Source organism: Maylandia zebra, linkage group LG4 (genome assembly GCF_041146795.1).
Source record: "Maylandia zebra isolate NMK-2024a linkage group LG4, Mzebra_GT3a, whole genome shotgun sequence".
Lineage (NCBI taxonomy): Eukaryota > Metazoa > Chordata > Actinopteri > Cichliformes > Cichlidae > Maylandia > Maylandia zebra.
In genome coordinates this window covers 15780184-15797700 of record NC_135170.1, presented here as the reverse complement: position 1 = coordinate 15797700, position 17517 = coordinate 15780184, and the positions used below count along the sequence as shown (strand labels likewise).

Genomic DNA, 17517 nt, shown 5'->3' with positions numbered 1-17517 from the left:
AAAAAAAGTGCAAACACTGGAGCCCGGAAAGCAACAGAACAAAACACAGAAACAAAGTCCAAAACAACAGCACCAAGGCCCAGGCAAAGTCCAAAAGCAAACAAACAAAAGAGCTCACGAAAGGCACAGAGGCCCAGGCAATAGTCTCAAAAAAGTTCAGGGGGCCGGCCCGGAGGCTGACGGCACAACAGTCCAAACCCGGGTAGGTCAGGGGGGCGGCCCGGAGGCTGATGGTCCAAGAGTCCAGAAAACAGGTCAGGAGGCCGGCCGGGCGGGAGGCACCGACGGCGACCGAGCAGGTCAGGAGGCCGGCCGGGCGGGAGGCACTGGTGGCGGAGTACTTCAGGGGGCCGTCCACGACGGCGGCGTAGTTCAGAGGGCTGTCCATGACGGCAACGACGTCCAGTCATCGGCCGGACAGAACGTGTAGGACGAGCAGGCCGGACAGGACGTGCAGGCCGGGCAGGACGTGCAGGCCGGGCAGGACGTGCAGGAACAGACAGATTGGAGACCTCAGGAGCAGACAAAGCTGAACACTCGGAGACTGGACCAGGTGGAGCTGCAGAGGCCGAGGCCGGACCAGGCGGAGCTGCAGAGGCTGAGGCCGGACCAGGCGGAGCTGCAGAGGCTGAGGCTGAATCCGGACCAGGCGTAGCACAGGCTGAGGCTGAATCCGGACCAGGCGTAGCACAGGCTGAGGCTGAAGCCGGACCAGGCGAAGCTGCAGAGGCTGAGGCCAGACCAGGCGAAGCTGCAGAGGCTGAGGCCGGACCAGGCGGTGGAGCCGGTGGTGGCTGAACGGCCCCCTCGGACCCTCCAGCGGAGACAGGTGGCTGAACGGGCCCCTCGGACCCCCCAGCGAAGACAGGTGGCTGAACGGGCCCCTCGGACCCCCCAGCAAAGACAGGTGGCTGAAAGGGCCCCTCGGACCCTCCAGCAGGAAGAGGAGGCTGAAGCGGTTCCTCGGACCCTCCAGCGGAAACAGGAGACTGAGCAAACAACTGAGGCGGTAACTGAGCAGGTGACTGAGCCGATAGGTGAGCTAATGTCTGAGCTATGGAGAGAAGTTTAAGTTGTATTGACTGTTGTAACGATGGCAGTAATGGCGGGTGAGGTGGTGGATTAGCAGATGGTTGGACTAGGTTGTCTGAGCCTACGAATCCTACAGAAAACTGCTGGACGGGCTCACCTGAGCCTCCAGCGAGGACAGAAACAGGTGCAAGTACCTGCCGGACACCAGCCACTCCCACCCGAGGAGAAGGTACGGGTGCAGGAGCTAACTGGTTCCCGGTCATCCTCACCCTGGGAGCCGGGACAAGCACAGTCAACGGCTGGGCAGCTGCAGTCCCCACCCGAGGAGCTGGTACGGGTGCAGCGACAGGCAGAGGCTCAGCCAGCCTAGACACCTGAGCAGGGACCAGCTGGACCTCAGCCTCCCTCACCTGAAGCACTGAAACAGGTGCAGGGGAATGCTGGGCCTGAGCTGCCCTGGGAGCAGGAACACAATGGTGCAAAGGAGCAGGCTCAGCAAACACAGACTCTTCTAAAACGTTTTTTAACTTCCTACCACCACCACGTCTAACAGTCTTAATAGTCTCAGTCTTAGCAGTGTTCATATGATTGTTAGTTTCCAGCTCCGAGGAACGACAGCAATCACAACTCACCACCGGGAGTTGCTCCGCAGAAAAAGAGTGGTGACGGTGTGAGCGTCGCCTCCTCCGGGAAGTGGGAGGTGGCGAACTGGGCTGCGAATCCTCCAAAGGACCGGGCTGCGATGAGGAAGCAGAGAGTTTGTGAAGCTCAGAACGTGGCAGACCCAAAAACAGAGCGAAGGACTGCAGCAGAGTGAGTCTACCGTCCGGCGTCACATAATCTTTCTTCCTCCGCCGCTTAACTCTCTTGTCGGACTGGTATTCCAGGGGTGAAGGCGGAGGTGTAGCGACTGGAGAGAAGGAGCACGTGTTCAACCTGATCGCCCGAGGCATAGACGCTGGCTCGGCCGTAGCCATTTGGAGGCTGCGGGGCCCTCCCAAAGCCAAACGTGACCCATAGAAGGGTGACTGGAGCTCCTGGGCATGCTCAGCTTCCTCCCTCACGATCTCCTTGAGGAAGGCAGAAACTGCGGGTCGCTGATACCACACAGAGTCTGCTGGGTCCATGTTCTGGTCACGATCTTCTGTTAGGTGTGGCTGTGTGCAGGCAGGAATAGGACCCAAGGTGCAGACTCCGGAGACAGACGTGAACTCAAAAAAGGCTTTAATTTAATACTCAAAATATAACAAAACTGAAAAAAACTCAAAACAAGCTTAAACTAGAGAAATGACAGAACACACAGCTAAGAAAACGGTAGATCTTCCATCACAACCTCATCACCACCAGAGGCACAGCCACACAGTTGTTAGAGGACATCAGGAATAAGACTGCAGACCAGCACAAGGCTGGAATGAGCTACAAGACCATTAGCAAAAAGGTGATGAGAAGGTGACAACCGTTGGTGCCATTATTCAGAAGTGGCGGAATTATAAAATGACCATCAATCGTCCTCATGATCATGAGAAAGGTGGTAGACATCCCAAATGATCTGAAGGCAGTTGGGACCACGGTCACCAAGAGCACCTTTGGTAACACACTACAGTAGTGGATTGAAGTCTTGCAGTGCCCACAAGGATCCCCTCCTCAAGAAGACACATGTACAGGCCCGTCTTAAGGCGGCTAGTAAAACAAATGATTCAGAGAAAGCTTGGGAGAAAGTGCTGTGCTCAAATGACACCAAGGGTCTTTGGCATCAACTTGACCCGCCATGTTTGGAGGAAGAGAAATACTGAGTATGACCCAGAAAACACCATCCCTACAGTTAAGCACAGAGGTGGGAACATTGTGCTTTGTGGCTGTTTTTCTGCTAAGGGTGCAGGATGACTTTACTCCATTAAGCCAGTGGACGGGTCTGTGTACTGTCCTAAAGCATACAGCACCACCAAGGCAAGAAACAAGTGGCTAAAGAAGAAGTGCATTAGGGTCATGAAGTGGTCCAGCCAGTTTCCAGACCTCAGTCCTATAAAAAAAAATCTGTGGAGGGAGCTGAAGCTTTGAACTGCCAATCAATTTATGTGTACATATTTATGTATACACACACACATACATACAAGCACAGTGAAGTAGGAGGGCAGAGATGGAGCTTGCAGACATGCAAACACATGTAGACTCACAAACTTCCCATGTTAACCTATAGACAAACAGTATATGAAAATGAAGTATTTCGCCAGTAAAAGCAGCCGAGCATTTCATGTCTTCATGTTAATTTCTGCCAATATCTAAGGCTTGAACTTCTTATCCCCACTTTTAGTTTAATATCTCTAAACCTCACATCTTCCCTGTCCTGAATTTCTCCTTCTCCTTTCTTGTTAATGTGTGTGTAAATCTCTGTGTGTGCCATTCATTTCATAGATTCTTACCCAGGAGGACTGGAATGTGGTGTTGTATAACGGCATGGCTTCTACCTCTCCATGGGCGGCTCTCTACTTCGTTGCTCTTATGACATTTGGCAACTATGTGCTCTTCAATTTACTAGTGGCCATCTTGGTTGAAGGCTTCCAGGCTGAGGTGAGAAGAACTCGGACTCGTTGGTTTCTACATACAATAAAGGGTTCAGTATTTTTGGATTGTACTGGTTTATGAGCGGTCACCATTTTCCAGTATGCTACTTGTAGGCTTGTTTTACATTTTCGAAGCTGGTAATAAGGCACTCATATTGGTGCACATAATGTTCATAAAAGACAAAAGTCCTTTTCATTCCCTGCAAATTTCCTGCAGTTTAGCATAGTAAAGCCTTTGAAGAACATAAAAAGGAAGGGGAATTTCCCAGTCACTATCAGTCCTTTATCATTCAACCATGTGTACCCAGTGTATCTTTGGAGCGATTTAATTTGCTCATGGTCTGGGTGTTGATTGAAAAAAAATTTCCCCGTGATGTTAAAGTCAAAACAAAATGGGAAGCCAATACAGAAATATCATTGTTGTCATGTATGCATGTGTTACAGGGTGACGCTAATCGGTCAGAGTCAGATGATGACAAGAAATCAGACAACTTTGATGAGGACGAGAAGATAGAACAGTTCAGAGACACAGGTAGTGGTGTTTTCATGATATTCCTTTTCTGCTTTTACAGCTGATTGATCAGTAAAAACTGTAGTGAAAGCGGCAGGAGAAATAAAGCAATATGAAGCATTATAATATGCTGTATAACTCTCCTCCACAGAGCTAAAGCTCTCACTGATGATGACAGGTAATGGTCACATTGACCCTCGTGGCTCTATGGCTCCTCCCATAATCATGCGCACAGCAGCCACACCCATGCCTACACCTAAGAGCTCTCTTGGACCTGAGTCCATCCTCGGGGATGAGCTCATGTACATAGACGGAGCACCTCAATATAGTGAGGTAGGACTGGGTTTTCCTGAGGCAGGGGTCGGTCACCCAGAGTCCCGACGGGGAAGCTCAACATCAGTGGAGCCATACGATCCGCCTTCTCTGGTAAGTTATATGAAAGTCTTCATGTAAATACCATGTACAGTACAATATCTTCAGTTAATCATGAGTTAATTATTCCTGGTGGACTCACTGAAGATTCAGTAGATGTTATGAGGCTTGTTCTTTTATTTGAAAATCCATTTTCCTTATTGCTGATTCAAAATAAAAAAACTCACATCAACAATTTTTTTAAAAAGGGTAGAAGATATGAGACCAGCTTCATATGTGCATACCCAGTGGTTTCAAATGGAGTACCAAATATGGCCTAAAGAGCTAGTGAGCCCAGTGAGGTAACACTAGAACTAATCACAAGCTTCAAATGTTTCATTTCACAGAAACCAATCAGATCCACTTATGTCATATTTGTGACATTTAGCAACACCAGTTCTGTGAATTCTAATCTGAGTGAGAGAATAGCTATGATTTAGTCAGGCTTTAGGGATGCTTGACTTAGCTGAATTGATTTAACATTAATATATCATTTTCACTGGCGTATACACATATGCAGAAGGGAGCGGTGGTTTGGGAAGGTAGTCTCTGAAGGGGGCATGCTCACTTAACCACATTTACAGCTGCAAGTCACGTAATTAGGAGGTCAGTGTGACACAAGGAGAGCGAGTATTCCAAAACTGGAAAATAATTTGGACACAGAGAGCCAATCATAGTCTTGTGTTACATGAGCGGGAACAAAAAACTGTTTGTAACTAAAGCATTTGGTCAAGTCTCAATTTTATGTCTATGAAATGTAGTTCACAGCTTGCTAATTTAACAACATTGAGAGAGATTGTGGGAAAAGCAGTATTCAATATGATAATTACTGTCTCAACGGTTGAGAACCATAATGAAAATTAAGCTAATAAAAGCCCTTGTTTGAGAGACTCATCAGAAATTTTACTGTGGAAGAGTGGGAAAAAGTATGAGAACATATGAAACGTTGTCAAATTTGAAATGATGCTACTCTCAGCAGATGATGAAAAGTTTTAACTGTTAGCCTCTTAAAAGCTGCTGTAACCGACATTCATTTTCACAACCACACATTACGCTCGCCCCTATTTTCTGTCTCTTCAGAGCCTCTCTAGTCCCGGGCGGCGTTCTCCTCTTCCTCCCCGTGGCGCTGGAAGCTCATGGGGAAGTCGACGCTCCAGCTGGAACAGCCTGGGAAGGGCACCGAGCCTCAAAAGGCGAGACACCAGCGGAGAGCGGGAGAGCTTGTTGTCTGGGGAAGGTGGAGAGGATGAGGATGCCAGGGATGGCAAAGTGGAGGCAGGGGGAAACAACAGACTAAAGCCGGGGTCCTTGGAACTGCTGCAGGCGTCTACTCTCTGCCCTTCTGTGGTAGCAGACTATGGTGACTGCAATGGGAGGACCGTGACCTACAACCCGAACGTGAACTCCGACCCCAAAGAAGACTCCTCCCCAGAGGACGATTTGGACGATGATGTAAGTGGCATTTGGTTGTTTCGTTTACTCTGCGGCTCGTTTTTACAATTAAATACAGATGCTCGTGGATGGATTTTGAAATGTTATGTAAATTCCTAATCTGTGCTCTCTGTGACTCTGTTTACACACTTTATTTCATTTTCTTCTCTCCTCTTGCAGTTCTCCCCTTCTGCCCTTTGCGTTCGCTTACTTTTGTATATAAATTAGAGTGTGCATTTTGTGTTCACACTGCAAAGCCTGGAGGGACACTAATTGTCATGCCTTAATTGATTAGTTTAGGCACTAATTGTTTTCTCAGTGGGTACAAAACAACTTGAGTACATGCAATCAGCACACTTATATATTTGTGCGTGGAAAACCTGGAGAGGCCCCCTTCCACTTCCCCCTCCTTGGTGGTTTTGGATGACCTCTTACGCGACAGTGTTCATGGGTTTATTGGCTCCAAATTGAGTTCATAATGCCATGAAATCCGCAGAAACAAAAGCCCTCTCCCCCGGCGAAGTGGATAAGTGAGGCTTAATACAGACAGTGTATTGATACATGGGTGTGTGTTTCAATGCACACTTGGAAGGGTATACACTGCGTGTGTGCACACGTTGTGCCAACTGAGGTGTGCACATACACGTTCTTCTCTGTGAGTGTCTATCTCAGATTATGGGCTTCGACTCCAAGGAGAGCTGAGCGGTTGGTTCTTGTCACAGGCGCACACACGCAGGATACGCCCAGATGCACACGTGCTCACATAATGGGCAGCCTGCCAAATAAGCAGTTTCTGAGAGGCCTAACTTTGGGTTGTTTTTAATTAGAATCCTGAAGTGCAGAAGCTGCGCACCTAAGCTTTCTTCTGTTTGTTTTATTACAAACTTTAATGAGTTTCAAAACACTTTCTATTGAGCTTGTGGCCTAGCTAAGTTGGAGGTCCGCCTGTTATAGTCCCAATTATCTCCCTTTACTTATGCAATGAAACACGTGTTTACTATGCCCCCATAGATTTAAGTGCAGAACGGCTAACATCAGCAACACCGTGGAAACTCGGCTTAAAGCCGTGCATTGCTTCTCTCTAATAGGATCTGCAGTGTAATTGTTGACGGGTTGTGCACATTAGAGTCGTCATAATACAATTTTACTTTTAACTGATAAACATAATATATAGTTTTGGCAATGACATTTAGCAGCATTCAGTTATATAAAAAGCTCTTGGGCTTACGCAGTTTCTCCACCTTCAAGGATTTTTTTGCATGATTTAATGTTCTAGCTGATCTTCAGTCGGGGTTTAAGGAGTGCACGCAGAACAAAAAGTAATAACATTTTTATTGCTCGGATTCTACAGATTGCATGCATAGTTTGTGGAGCAGCTGTCTATTTTTGGAGAGGAGCGCATCGTCCTTTTAGTAGCCTTGCTTCTAATCTACAACAATCTCAGCATTAATTAAATATTTATCAGTTGCGTTAGCTTCGATGTGTATATTAATATGTGTAAAAATGTGAAAAAGTATATCTGCCAGAATACTGAACCTTTAGATTTGCAAGACAAACCATTTGGAGTTTTTCACTGGGTGAGATTTGACGCACTTAGCTTTGACTGTAGCAGACATGACGGTAACAACAGTAATAAACATTTCACCAAATGCAAAGGTGACACCTATAGTTGGTTCGGAGATATTGACAGAGAAAGTAGTTTTGTTGTTGGTGTTAATGATGTTGATGTGCAACCATCGTTTTCTGCAGGCTTCTTTTTGCTACTGGACCAGGAAGGAGTTCCATAACATGAAGCCCCGATGGTGCAAAGAGCATGAAGACTGGACGCTGTACCTGTTTTCTCCAGAGAATCCGTAAGACAGACACACACACACACACACACACACACACACACACACACACACAGTAGTCTTTTCATCCTTGCATTCATATCTTGGAGATTTACCCTAATCCTGTAGGATCACAGTTACTACACTTACACTAATCCTAACCCGAACCTAACCCCAAACTATTTATACTAAGACACAATGATTTACATTTTCAGCATTAGCTTGTGTCACCAAAGTGTGATTGCACTGGCAGATTTATGTCCCACCAGCATGAGTTTCACACACACACACGGATCCATATGAAGAATTCAGTCCGTTCTGTTGTCACCCTCTGCCATCCATTTTTCTGCTTACTCACTGGCCTATTCCTCTCTGGTTCTTCTTTTTTTAATTTAACTATTTCTGTCTCTTGTATTTTTTACTGAATTCTCACTATTATTTATTTGATTATCAGTTTTAATAAATGATGGATATTTTATTGTTTTATCAGAGTTGCGTGTATGTTTGTCTGTGTTTTTTTTATTTTTTTAATTTACTGTTTTTGGGGGTTTTTTTAGGTTCCGTATGTGGTGCCAGAAAGTGATCTCTCACAGACTGTTTGACCACATAGTTCTAGTTTTCATCTTTCTCAACTGCATCACCATTGCTCTGGAAAGACCTGATATAAAAAATGACAGCACGGTAAGACACACACGCACAGCCAATACACACCAGGACTGTTTTATTTAGTTTCTATCTCTTATAACTGATCCTTAATTAAGTAAGAGAAACAGGCAAAATTTCCTCTGTTATATGTGATGCTTTGATGCTTTTTATCCCTTCCATTGTTACCTGTAGTAACAAAGGTTTCTTGCTTGGGCTTCACATACACTCAGCTTGTGCTTTAGTCTGGGTAATGGGGTCTTTCACTACATTCACATAGTAAAAAAGAAAGTACACGCTTTTTAAATTCTAAGGTTTTAGATATCTGCAAATAATGTGGTCCTTAACAGTTCTTAAAATTAGGCAAATACAACCTCAGATATGAGGTTGTCCATTAACAGTTAACACATTACATTAACAATGTCTTAGACTCTGCAAGCCTCAGTTAACATTTCAAATGTTAAAGTTAATGAAGGTAGAGTTAGAAAAAAGCCAAAGAAGCGTGTCTTGTTTGGAAGGGTTGCCTGGAGAAAGGCTCTTTTCTCTAAAAAGAACATGGCAGCATGGTTTAGGTTTGCAAAGCTCCATCTGAACAAACCACAAGAATCCTGGAACAATGTCTCTTGGACAGATAAGACCAAAGTGGAGCTGTATGGCCATTATGCACAGTGCCACGTTTGGTGAAAACCAAACAGAACATATCAGCAAAAACACTCCATAGCGACTGTCAAGCACGGTGTTGGGGTGGTGACTTGTGCTTCTTTTGCTGCCACGAGACCTGGCCACCTTGAAGCCATTGAGTCAAAGATGAACTCTGTATACCAAAGTATTCTAGAATCATCTATCCTGCAGCTAAAGCATAGTCCAAATTGCTTAATGGAAAAAAATCTACAACAGAAAGGCTGAAAAAGAAAAGAATCAAGGTGCTACAATAATGTATTTGTTTTCAACTTTGTCAGCTTTGCCTTCATTTTCTATTTTCCAAAGTAAATTAGTAAAAGCAAAGAATTACAAAACATTTATTCACAATATACCATATTATGTGCTTTTTGGTGCTTGATTGATGATTATTTGCAGAAAGCTTAGAAAAAAATTGTCACTAACCGCTGTGTGAGGCAAGGAAGGATAAGACCCGAATGCAGGGCTCTCAGGCAGAACGTGAACTCAAAAACAGCTTTATTGCCAGATTCACAAAAAAACATTAGCTAAACTGGGAAGGAGCTAGAAACTAAAATAAACAGACAGCACACAGCATCGAGGGATGGCAACAGACAGAAGGAGATACAGACAATATTTCAAGAGGGTGTCAGGGCAGGAAACACCTGGGGAACACAGCTGAACATAGTCTGACTGAAGAGGCAGGGGAGCCACATTACATTACACATACAGGACAGATGACCATGAGAATAAAACAGGAAAAAGACGGACCAGACACAGGAAGACAGGGAACACAAACACTGAGGCGAGACTGACAAAAAACAGGGAGCGAGGGACAGAGACTTGAGCTTTATAACCAGACGTGACCACACACAGGGGACGCAGGGGAGGACCCACCAAGAGACTAATACCGACTGGACACAGAAGGGAACAAAATCAAACAAGAACTATGAACTACAAACATAACAAAACCGAACATTAGCATATCAATAGTTGGGTTGAAGACCCAGGGCCATGATAAAAATCATTTTATTAAAGTGTACAAGAGCTGAAAGAATAAAACTCCAGAGTTTAAAACCTTTAAAAAGACACATTTTAGACTGATGCTAGATACTCTGTACTCTGTAGTGTGATGTGGCGTGTGCTACATGGTATGTGGGCTGAAATATAATATCACTCTCTTCTTTAGGAGCGACATTTCCTGAGTGTGTCCAACTATATTTTCACTGTGATCTTCCTAGCAGAGATGGCCATTAAGGTAAGAATCATTTCCTTTTCTTTCTTCTGTAGATGAAACTTTTTCTATTTTCTACTGGATCTAGATTATTGTGATTACTGCCTTGTGTACAGCTTAATTTGTATTTTAATAATTCCCAGGTTGTAGCTCTTGGTTTCTGCTTTGGGAAGCAGAGCTACCTCCAGTCCAGTTGGAACATTCTGGATGGTGTATTGGTGTTTGTGTCTCTGATCGACATTTTGGTTTATCTGGCCTATCATGGTGAAAACAAGATCCTGGGAATTCTGAGAGTACTTCGCCTGCTACGAACACTTCGCCCACTGAGGTACATGTTGGATTTTCTTTTGTATGTGGATACTGTCTTCTCACCTTTTGGAGGGTTATAGTGTAGTGGTTTGCATATTTGCCTAAAGTACAAAAGATCCATATGTTGATCCCAGGAAGACACACAAGGAATCTAGAGTAAATATCTGCTGAATCATGTGCAAATTTGCAGTGCTACTTTATATCGTCAAAAGTATTTGCTCGTCTGCCTTCACACATATACACTTCACTGACATCATATTATTAATCCATAGGCTTTAATATGATGTCAGCCCACTCTTTGTTCTGGGAAGACTTTCCACAGGGTTTAGGAATGTTTGTGGGAATTTTTGACCATTCTTACAGAAGTGTATTTTTGTGCACTGGTTTGCAGTTATATTGGAACAGGAAGGGGCCAATCCCAAATTGTTCCCACAAAGCTGGGAGCATGGAATTGGCCAAAATGTCTTGGTAAGCTGAAACATTAAGAGTTCCTTTCACTGGAACTAAGAGGCAGAGTCAAACTCCTGAAATACAACCGCACACTTGGCACAGTGCAGTCAGACAAGTACCGTTCCCTGAGCAAACGCCAAACCCATACATTCGTCACTCTAGAGAACCCATCTCTAGTGCTCTAGAGTCCTATGGTCCTATGCTTTACAAACACTGCATCCGATGCTTTACATTGCACTCGGTGATGTATGGCTTGGTTACAGCTGCTCGCCATGGAAATCCATGGATAAAGCTCTCTTCACACTGTTGAGCTAATCTGAAACCACATGAAGTTGGGAAAGTTGGGAATCTCAGTGCACGATGCGACTCAGTATTTGCTAACCCTGCTCTGTGAGCCTACTACTACCGCTCTGCAGCTGAGTTGATGTCGTTCCCTGTAAATCCCACTAACACCTGACTGTGGAATATTTCGTAGTGAGGAAATTTCGCGACGGGATTTGTTCCACAGAGGTGACATCCTATCACGGTATCACGCCGGGACTCATTGAGCTCCTGAGAGCGACCCATTCTTTAACAAATGTTTGTAGAAGCAGTCTGCGTGCTTGTGTGCTTGATTAAATACACCTGTGGCCATAGAAGTGATTGAAACACCTGAATTCGATGATTTGGATGGGTGAATGAATACTTTTGTCAGTGTGGTGATGGAAGGGATCCCTTAGGAATAAGGGGAAATTTGAAAGTAGCTTTTATATATTGATGCACATGTGCTGGATACTTTTTTGTTGCTCTACCTTGTTTGGGTTCTAGTTTTTTAATGTGCTGCATTTATTGGTACTTGTGTTAAACATGTTTTGGTTTGCGTGTTCCAGGGTGATCAGTCGAGCCCCAGGATTAAAGCTTGTTGTGGAGACTCTCATCACCTCTCTTAGACCTATTGGGAACATTGTTTTGATATGCTGCGCCTTCTTCATTATCTTTGGAATCTTGGGGGTCCAGGTAATCACTGTTCCACAACACAGAGATGCCTTACACCTTTTGTTGCTTAAATGTCACTCAGTATCCAATCAACAATTAGCTTTTTGTTTGAGCATTTTTGAAAGAATGACAGTTAGGTGAAGTGTGAAAAGAAACAAGATGACCTGGTATTACCCAAGGACTGAGGGAAACGTATGATAATAATATGTTCTACAAAACTTCCCTTTATTTCTTTATTTCTGGCTTTATAAGCTACAAACTCTGGTACATAACATGTAAATGGCTACCAAAATAGCCCCGCAGATAACTCTCTCTATGTTTTTCTGTTTCACTCTAGCTGTTCAAAGGGAAGTTCTACCACTGTGAAGGTCTGGACACAAGAAACATCACCAACAAATCAGACTGTCTGCAGGCTAACTACCGCTGGATACGAAAAAAGTACAACTTTGACAACCTGATTCAGGTAACAAACAATAGATTGAGGGTGAGATTTGGCAAAAAAGATGGGGCATGAGTGTGGAATCAGCACTGCACAATCTCACTGTGAGCTGTTTTAACTAACTTTACAGTACTGTACAAAAGTCTTGAGCTATCCCTCATTTTTTAATATTTTGTTTCCAAGGAGCAAGGATGAGTTTTTAATGAGGTTTTGAGAAACAGTTCTCCAGGCTTTCTGCAGAGCTTTCAGAGTTTTTCTTTGGACACTGCCTTATTTTCAGTCCAATCCTTTTAATTTTTGGTATCCAGTTGTTCCATAATTTTTTAATTGTTTTTGATAAATCACCCCTGGGGCGCCTCTGTCAGTGCGCCCCAGGGTGGCTGTGGCTACAATGTAGCTTGCCATCACCAGTGTGTGAATGTGTGCGTGAATGGGTGGATGACTGGATATGTAAAGCGCTTTGGGGTCCTTAGGGACTAGTAAAGCGCTATATAAATACAGGCCATTTACAGGCCATTACCTTGCTGCATCTTCAGCAAATAATTACTTAAAAATGTCCCAACTTCTATGACATATTTCATGGTATTAATATATTATGTTATTATTATATGCAGAACAGCACAAAATCACCTAAGGCTTTTAAGCTTCTAGTAATGATGGAGAAATAGAGTTACAAGTCAGCATAACAAACTGATCACATGTGTAATGACTTCCTGTATTGTTTGTGTTTAATATCCAGGCTCTGATGTCTTTGTTTGTGCTGTCGTGTAAGGATGGCTGGGTTACCATCATGTATGATGGGCTGGATGCAGTAGGAGTGGACCAACAGGTAATGGTGTGAGAAATTGTTAAGCTGTAAAATTGCCTTGTGTCAGGTACACAAAAAATATCTTTGTAGTGTTAATCTACATCCACCCTCGAAGTGATTACTTATTCGTGGATCGTTTGAAGGTGACAGTAAGTCGTAGGCGGACGTTCCATGATCCAGTTCGCCCAGGAAATCCTCATTGGTAGTCCCTTCAGTTGCTCACTTCGAAGTTTAGAAGTTTATCTGAGATCCCAACCACTTCATGTTGCCAAATGTCACGTTCTCTAGTCTGTGGTTGTGACATCACTGCATATCGCGTCAAATGTGCACACAGCTTTAAGTGACAAAGAGAAAACCGTTTAAAAGGTGGAGCTTTCCCTGAACATTTTCTAGGGATTTGACCTGCTTCTGAATGTTGTAAGTGATAAGATACTGACAGTTTGGGTGCTGGTATCTCTTCTACTTGCACAAGATGATCAGAAGAGCTAAAAGTCCTGTTCTTTTTTGTTTTCAGTAAGAAATATGCATAAAAAACTGAAAAAGCAAATATTCTCTGCTGTCTTCTGCTTTCCTCAGCCTAAAAGGAACAACAATCCTTGGATGCTCCTCTACTTTATCTCCTTCCTGCTCATCGTCAGCTTCTTCGTCCTTAATATGTTTGTTGGGGTTGTGGTGGAGAATTTCCACAAGTGCCGACAGGACCAGGAAGAGGAGGAGGCGCGCTTACGGGAAGAGAAGAGGCTCAAAATGAAAGAGAAAAAGCGCAGGAGTAAGGAGAATGAAGGGGCTGGTCGGTAGTCTATTTTTCTGAGCACTGCCTGCTTTCAGAGCCTGAAAAAAAGAGAACGGGAATGAGAAAAAGAAACAAACAGGGATACATGTATATATGACAGACTGAAACATTAAAAGAGGGAGAATTTAAAAGACTGGCTAGCTCACGCAAACAGTGATCGATCACTGACAGGGGGCGTGGACTACATCAGTCTGATGCATGCAAATGCATGACTGCAGCCCTACTCTTACCCTTTTTCTAACACTGCATGAAAAACTTGAGCAGTTGTTTTAACCTAAAACTTTGTATGCTCACCCTTTAATTAATGGAACTGCCACCAGTTTAGTGTAAAAGTATTAACAGTACTTAATCTATTTTAAATACATCTCAGATACCAAATTTAAATACAACAAAACCTGTAATAAGCTAACTTTTGTTTTTGGTTTCATTACTTTTAAAAAGCACCTTTATAACACTTGCTGCATGTGAAAGTAATTAACGGCTGCATTTCTCCAGATGTCTTTCGAAATTTTGCTAGCAAAATTTGAATTGGTGAAATGCCAGTAAACCCCTCCCTCCTTGCGAATGCATGTGCAACACTGACCATGAAATGGTTCTTGTCATGGATAGAAGAAGAAGGATATTTCCTGTAAACACGCTTTGACTGGCAGACTCAGAAACATAGCAGACACTTTGGCTGCTATACCTGTAAACACCTTGGGTAGCTGCGCTGTTAGCATATGTTAAGTTACGTAGATAAAAGTTGTTTGTTGCACCTTATAGCTAATGCAAGGACATGCTGGTAGAAACATCAGAAACACACCACCCACTGCAATCATGATTCAAAGTACTGTACAGTCACAATACAGAAGAGTATTTCATTTAGGGACTTGATTGTGAATGAGAGAAATTTGTAGAAGTATTTTGTCTTATATTCATTTACGTAATCGCAGAGTTACATTTTAAGGCAGTATATGGTGTGAGCAGAACACAGCTATTTCATGTTCTAATGGCACCATGTCTCACTGGTCTAAAACTGCTCTTGATAAATGTAATATAAGCTACTTGAATGTCTCAGAGGAATGAGCCTGTTCATAGGGATTTGGGCATATGATCAATCAAAACTCACTGATCAATCAAAAAACGAATGTAGTTTTAGACTACTGAGATTTTTTTTCCTGCAAGTATTTTAGAGAAAAGTGGCTCCAGTGTTTGTTCAACAGCACCCCCTAATTCTCAAACTAAAATCTTAAGGAATTTGACAGCAATATTAACTGATTAATTTGAAATTATTGAGCTCAATTTAAAGCGTTTAGATTATCGCTAAAGCAGTACAAGCTGAACGATCTCATTTGTTAAAGGATGGTGTTGTTGAACATACCCTGCACAGCCCCTCTAAATCCTAGTTTTAAAAAGAATGGCATGAAAGCATGCAGTCGATGCATAGGGCAGGGCATGGTATACGTGAGAGTATGTCAAAGACATTCACATACACGTTCGATAATTACAGTGGACATGTGAGTATGCAGTCTAGTTTGATAACAAGCACGTATAAATAGCCAGGGTCTCATTTGTAAAACACTTGTTGTATGTTGGCACCGTAACAAAAATGTATAAATGCACACAAAAGCAAAAAATGCCATCCACCAAGATATCAATTTGGATTGGCTTCTTCTGTTCATACACAATGTAGTCCTAACCTATGTAAGCATCTGTGATCCTTGACTGGGTAGTGCTATCTCAAACAGCAGCAAGTTTCACACTTACAGAAATGAGAAAGTTTAATTAGCGTCAACATTCTGACTATTAACCTAATATTAAATATGTAAACATGGCATTAACATGCATAACCATAAAACATTTGAAACAGCTAGTTAGCATTGGTAATGGTATTTTCAGTGCCACTGGACTTCCTTAATCTGGCTAAAAATTGGCTTATGTTTCCTCCTCCTCTAATGTCACTCTAACTTTTGATTCTTAAGAGTGCAACATGCACGGCACTTGCTTATCATTACGTATGCACAATTGAGGTCAGAGGTTTACATCCACTTATCGTAGGCATGAATTTCATGGTAATTTTGGGCTTTCAATGATTTCTTTGAACTGTTCTTTTTCCAGGGTCGAATCATTGTACAGCACACATCTTTGACCACTTAAACAAACAAGAATTAGGTGCACAAATATATTCATACATCCCCACTAATATTTGGTGTCTCTAAGCAATTTGTGCTTCGACCAGATGCTTTTGGTCACCGTCAACAACCTTCTGGCATAATGCTGGCAGGATATTTAACAACTTGTCTTGGCAGAGTTGGTAGAGTTTATTTTTATTGATTGGTGTCATGGCGCGGACTCAACTTTTAACACATGTACAATAGGGTTAAGGGCGGGGCTTTGGGAAAACCATCCCAATAGCCTAATGTTAGCTTGTGTTATCCATTTCAATACTAGCTTTGATGGATGTTTGAGATCATTGTCCTTTTGGAACACCCAATTATATCCAAGTTTCAACCATCTAGCTGTTGATTTGAGGTGAATTTGAAGAATTTAGAGATAGTCTGTAATTTCTTCCATCTTCAAAGCATGATGATACCTCCGCCATGCTTGACAGCTGGTACAGTGTTCTTAGGTTTGAAAGCCTCATCTTTACTCCTCCTAACACACTTCCTGTCATTTTGGCCAAATAGCTCAATTTATGTCTCCTGGCCATAAAACTTTTCACTTGGTCTAAACCCTGTCAGTCCATTGTGATGTAAAATGAATTTCACTGTGGACACTGATGCTGGTGTTCCAGCAGTTTCCAGTTCACTGCAGGCTTCAGTCTTAGTGGTTCCCTGGGTTATTCCTCAACATCTTAACCGATTTCCTCTCATCTGAGGGTCAGAATTTGGATCTTCTTCCGGATCTTGGCAAATTGGTGACATATTCAAGTAACTTGTACTTAAGTGCAGTTGTTTAAAGGGATAGTTCTCTGCAGAAATCTATGGTTATTTAGGAAAAAGAAAGCCACAACTTGTGTACATCTAGAATTCTATTTCTTAGATCTTCTCTGAGTTCTGTGGACTTTCAAATTGTTTCGAGTATTGGTCAATCCAATCAGTTCTGTCAAACAAAGAGAACTAACAGTTGTAGTCAATCATGATCACTAACAAGAAGCTGAAAGGCCTTGGTGTTTGTAGAGCCTTCAGCACCTTTATTAAAAGATTTAAGTGAGTGAATGTGTATATTTGAGCTTTTATGTAAACTTTTGTGGATTATAGAAAATCAAAAATAAATTCAGTGATGTGTGTCTAATTTTAGTTTTTTTTTTAAAGATGTATGCGGTACAGTTATTCCACCCTGGAAAAGGACAGTTCAGGTTTCACGAAAATCCATAAATCCCCATGATGTTCGTGTGGATGTAAATTTTTAAGTAGAACTGTACGTGTGCAAATTTACGTACAAAAGTATTTTGAG

General features: G+C 42.9%; 1 protein-coding gene across 3 annotated transcripts in view; it reads left to right on the top strand.

Annotated features, from left to right (window-relative positions):
- Positions 1 to 17517, top strand: part of cacna1ha (calcium channel, voltage-dependent, T type, alpha 1H subunit a) — a 130391-nt gene that overhangs the window by 96795 nt on the left and 16079 nt on the right. For 2 of the 3 annotated variants that reach the window (XM_024802176.2, XM_076883042.1), the window contains exons 16-27: positions 3445 to 3600; positions 4038 to 4125; positions 4256 to 4530; positions 5596 to 5967; positions 7696 to 7799; positions 8333 to 8456; positions 10264 to 10332; positions 10452 to 10636; positions 11937 to 12063; positions 12380 to 12505; positions 13221 to 13310; positions 13866 to 14079. In XM_024802176.2, coding sequence (XP_024657944.2) covers positions 3445 to 3600; positions 4038 to 4125; positions 4256 to 4530; positions 5596 to 5967; positions 7696 to 7799; positions 8333 to 8456; positions 10264 to 10332; positions 10452 to 10636; positions 11937 to 12063; positions 12380 to 12505; positions 13221 to 13310; positions 13866 to 14079 — 1930 coding nt within the window. The remainder of the gene's footprint in view (positions 1 to 3444; positions 3601 to 4037; positions 4126 to 4255; positions 4531 to 5595; positions 5968 to 7695; positions 7800 to 8332; positions 8457 to 10263; positions 10333 to 10451; positions 10637 to 11936; positions 12064 to 12379; positions 12506 to 13220; positions 13311 to 13865; positions 14080 to 17517) is intronic. The other variant, XM_024802177.2, reaches the window with a different exon arrangement.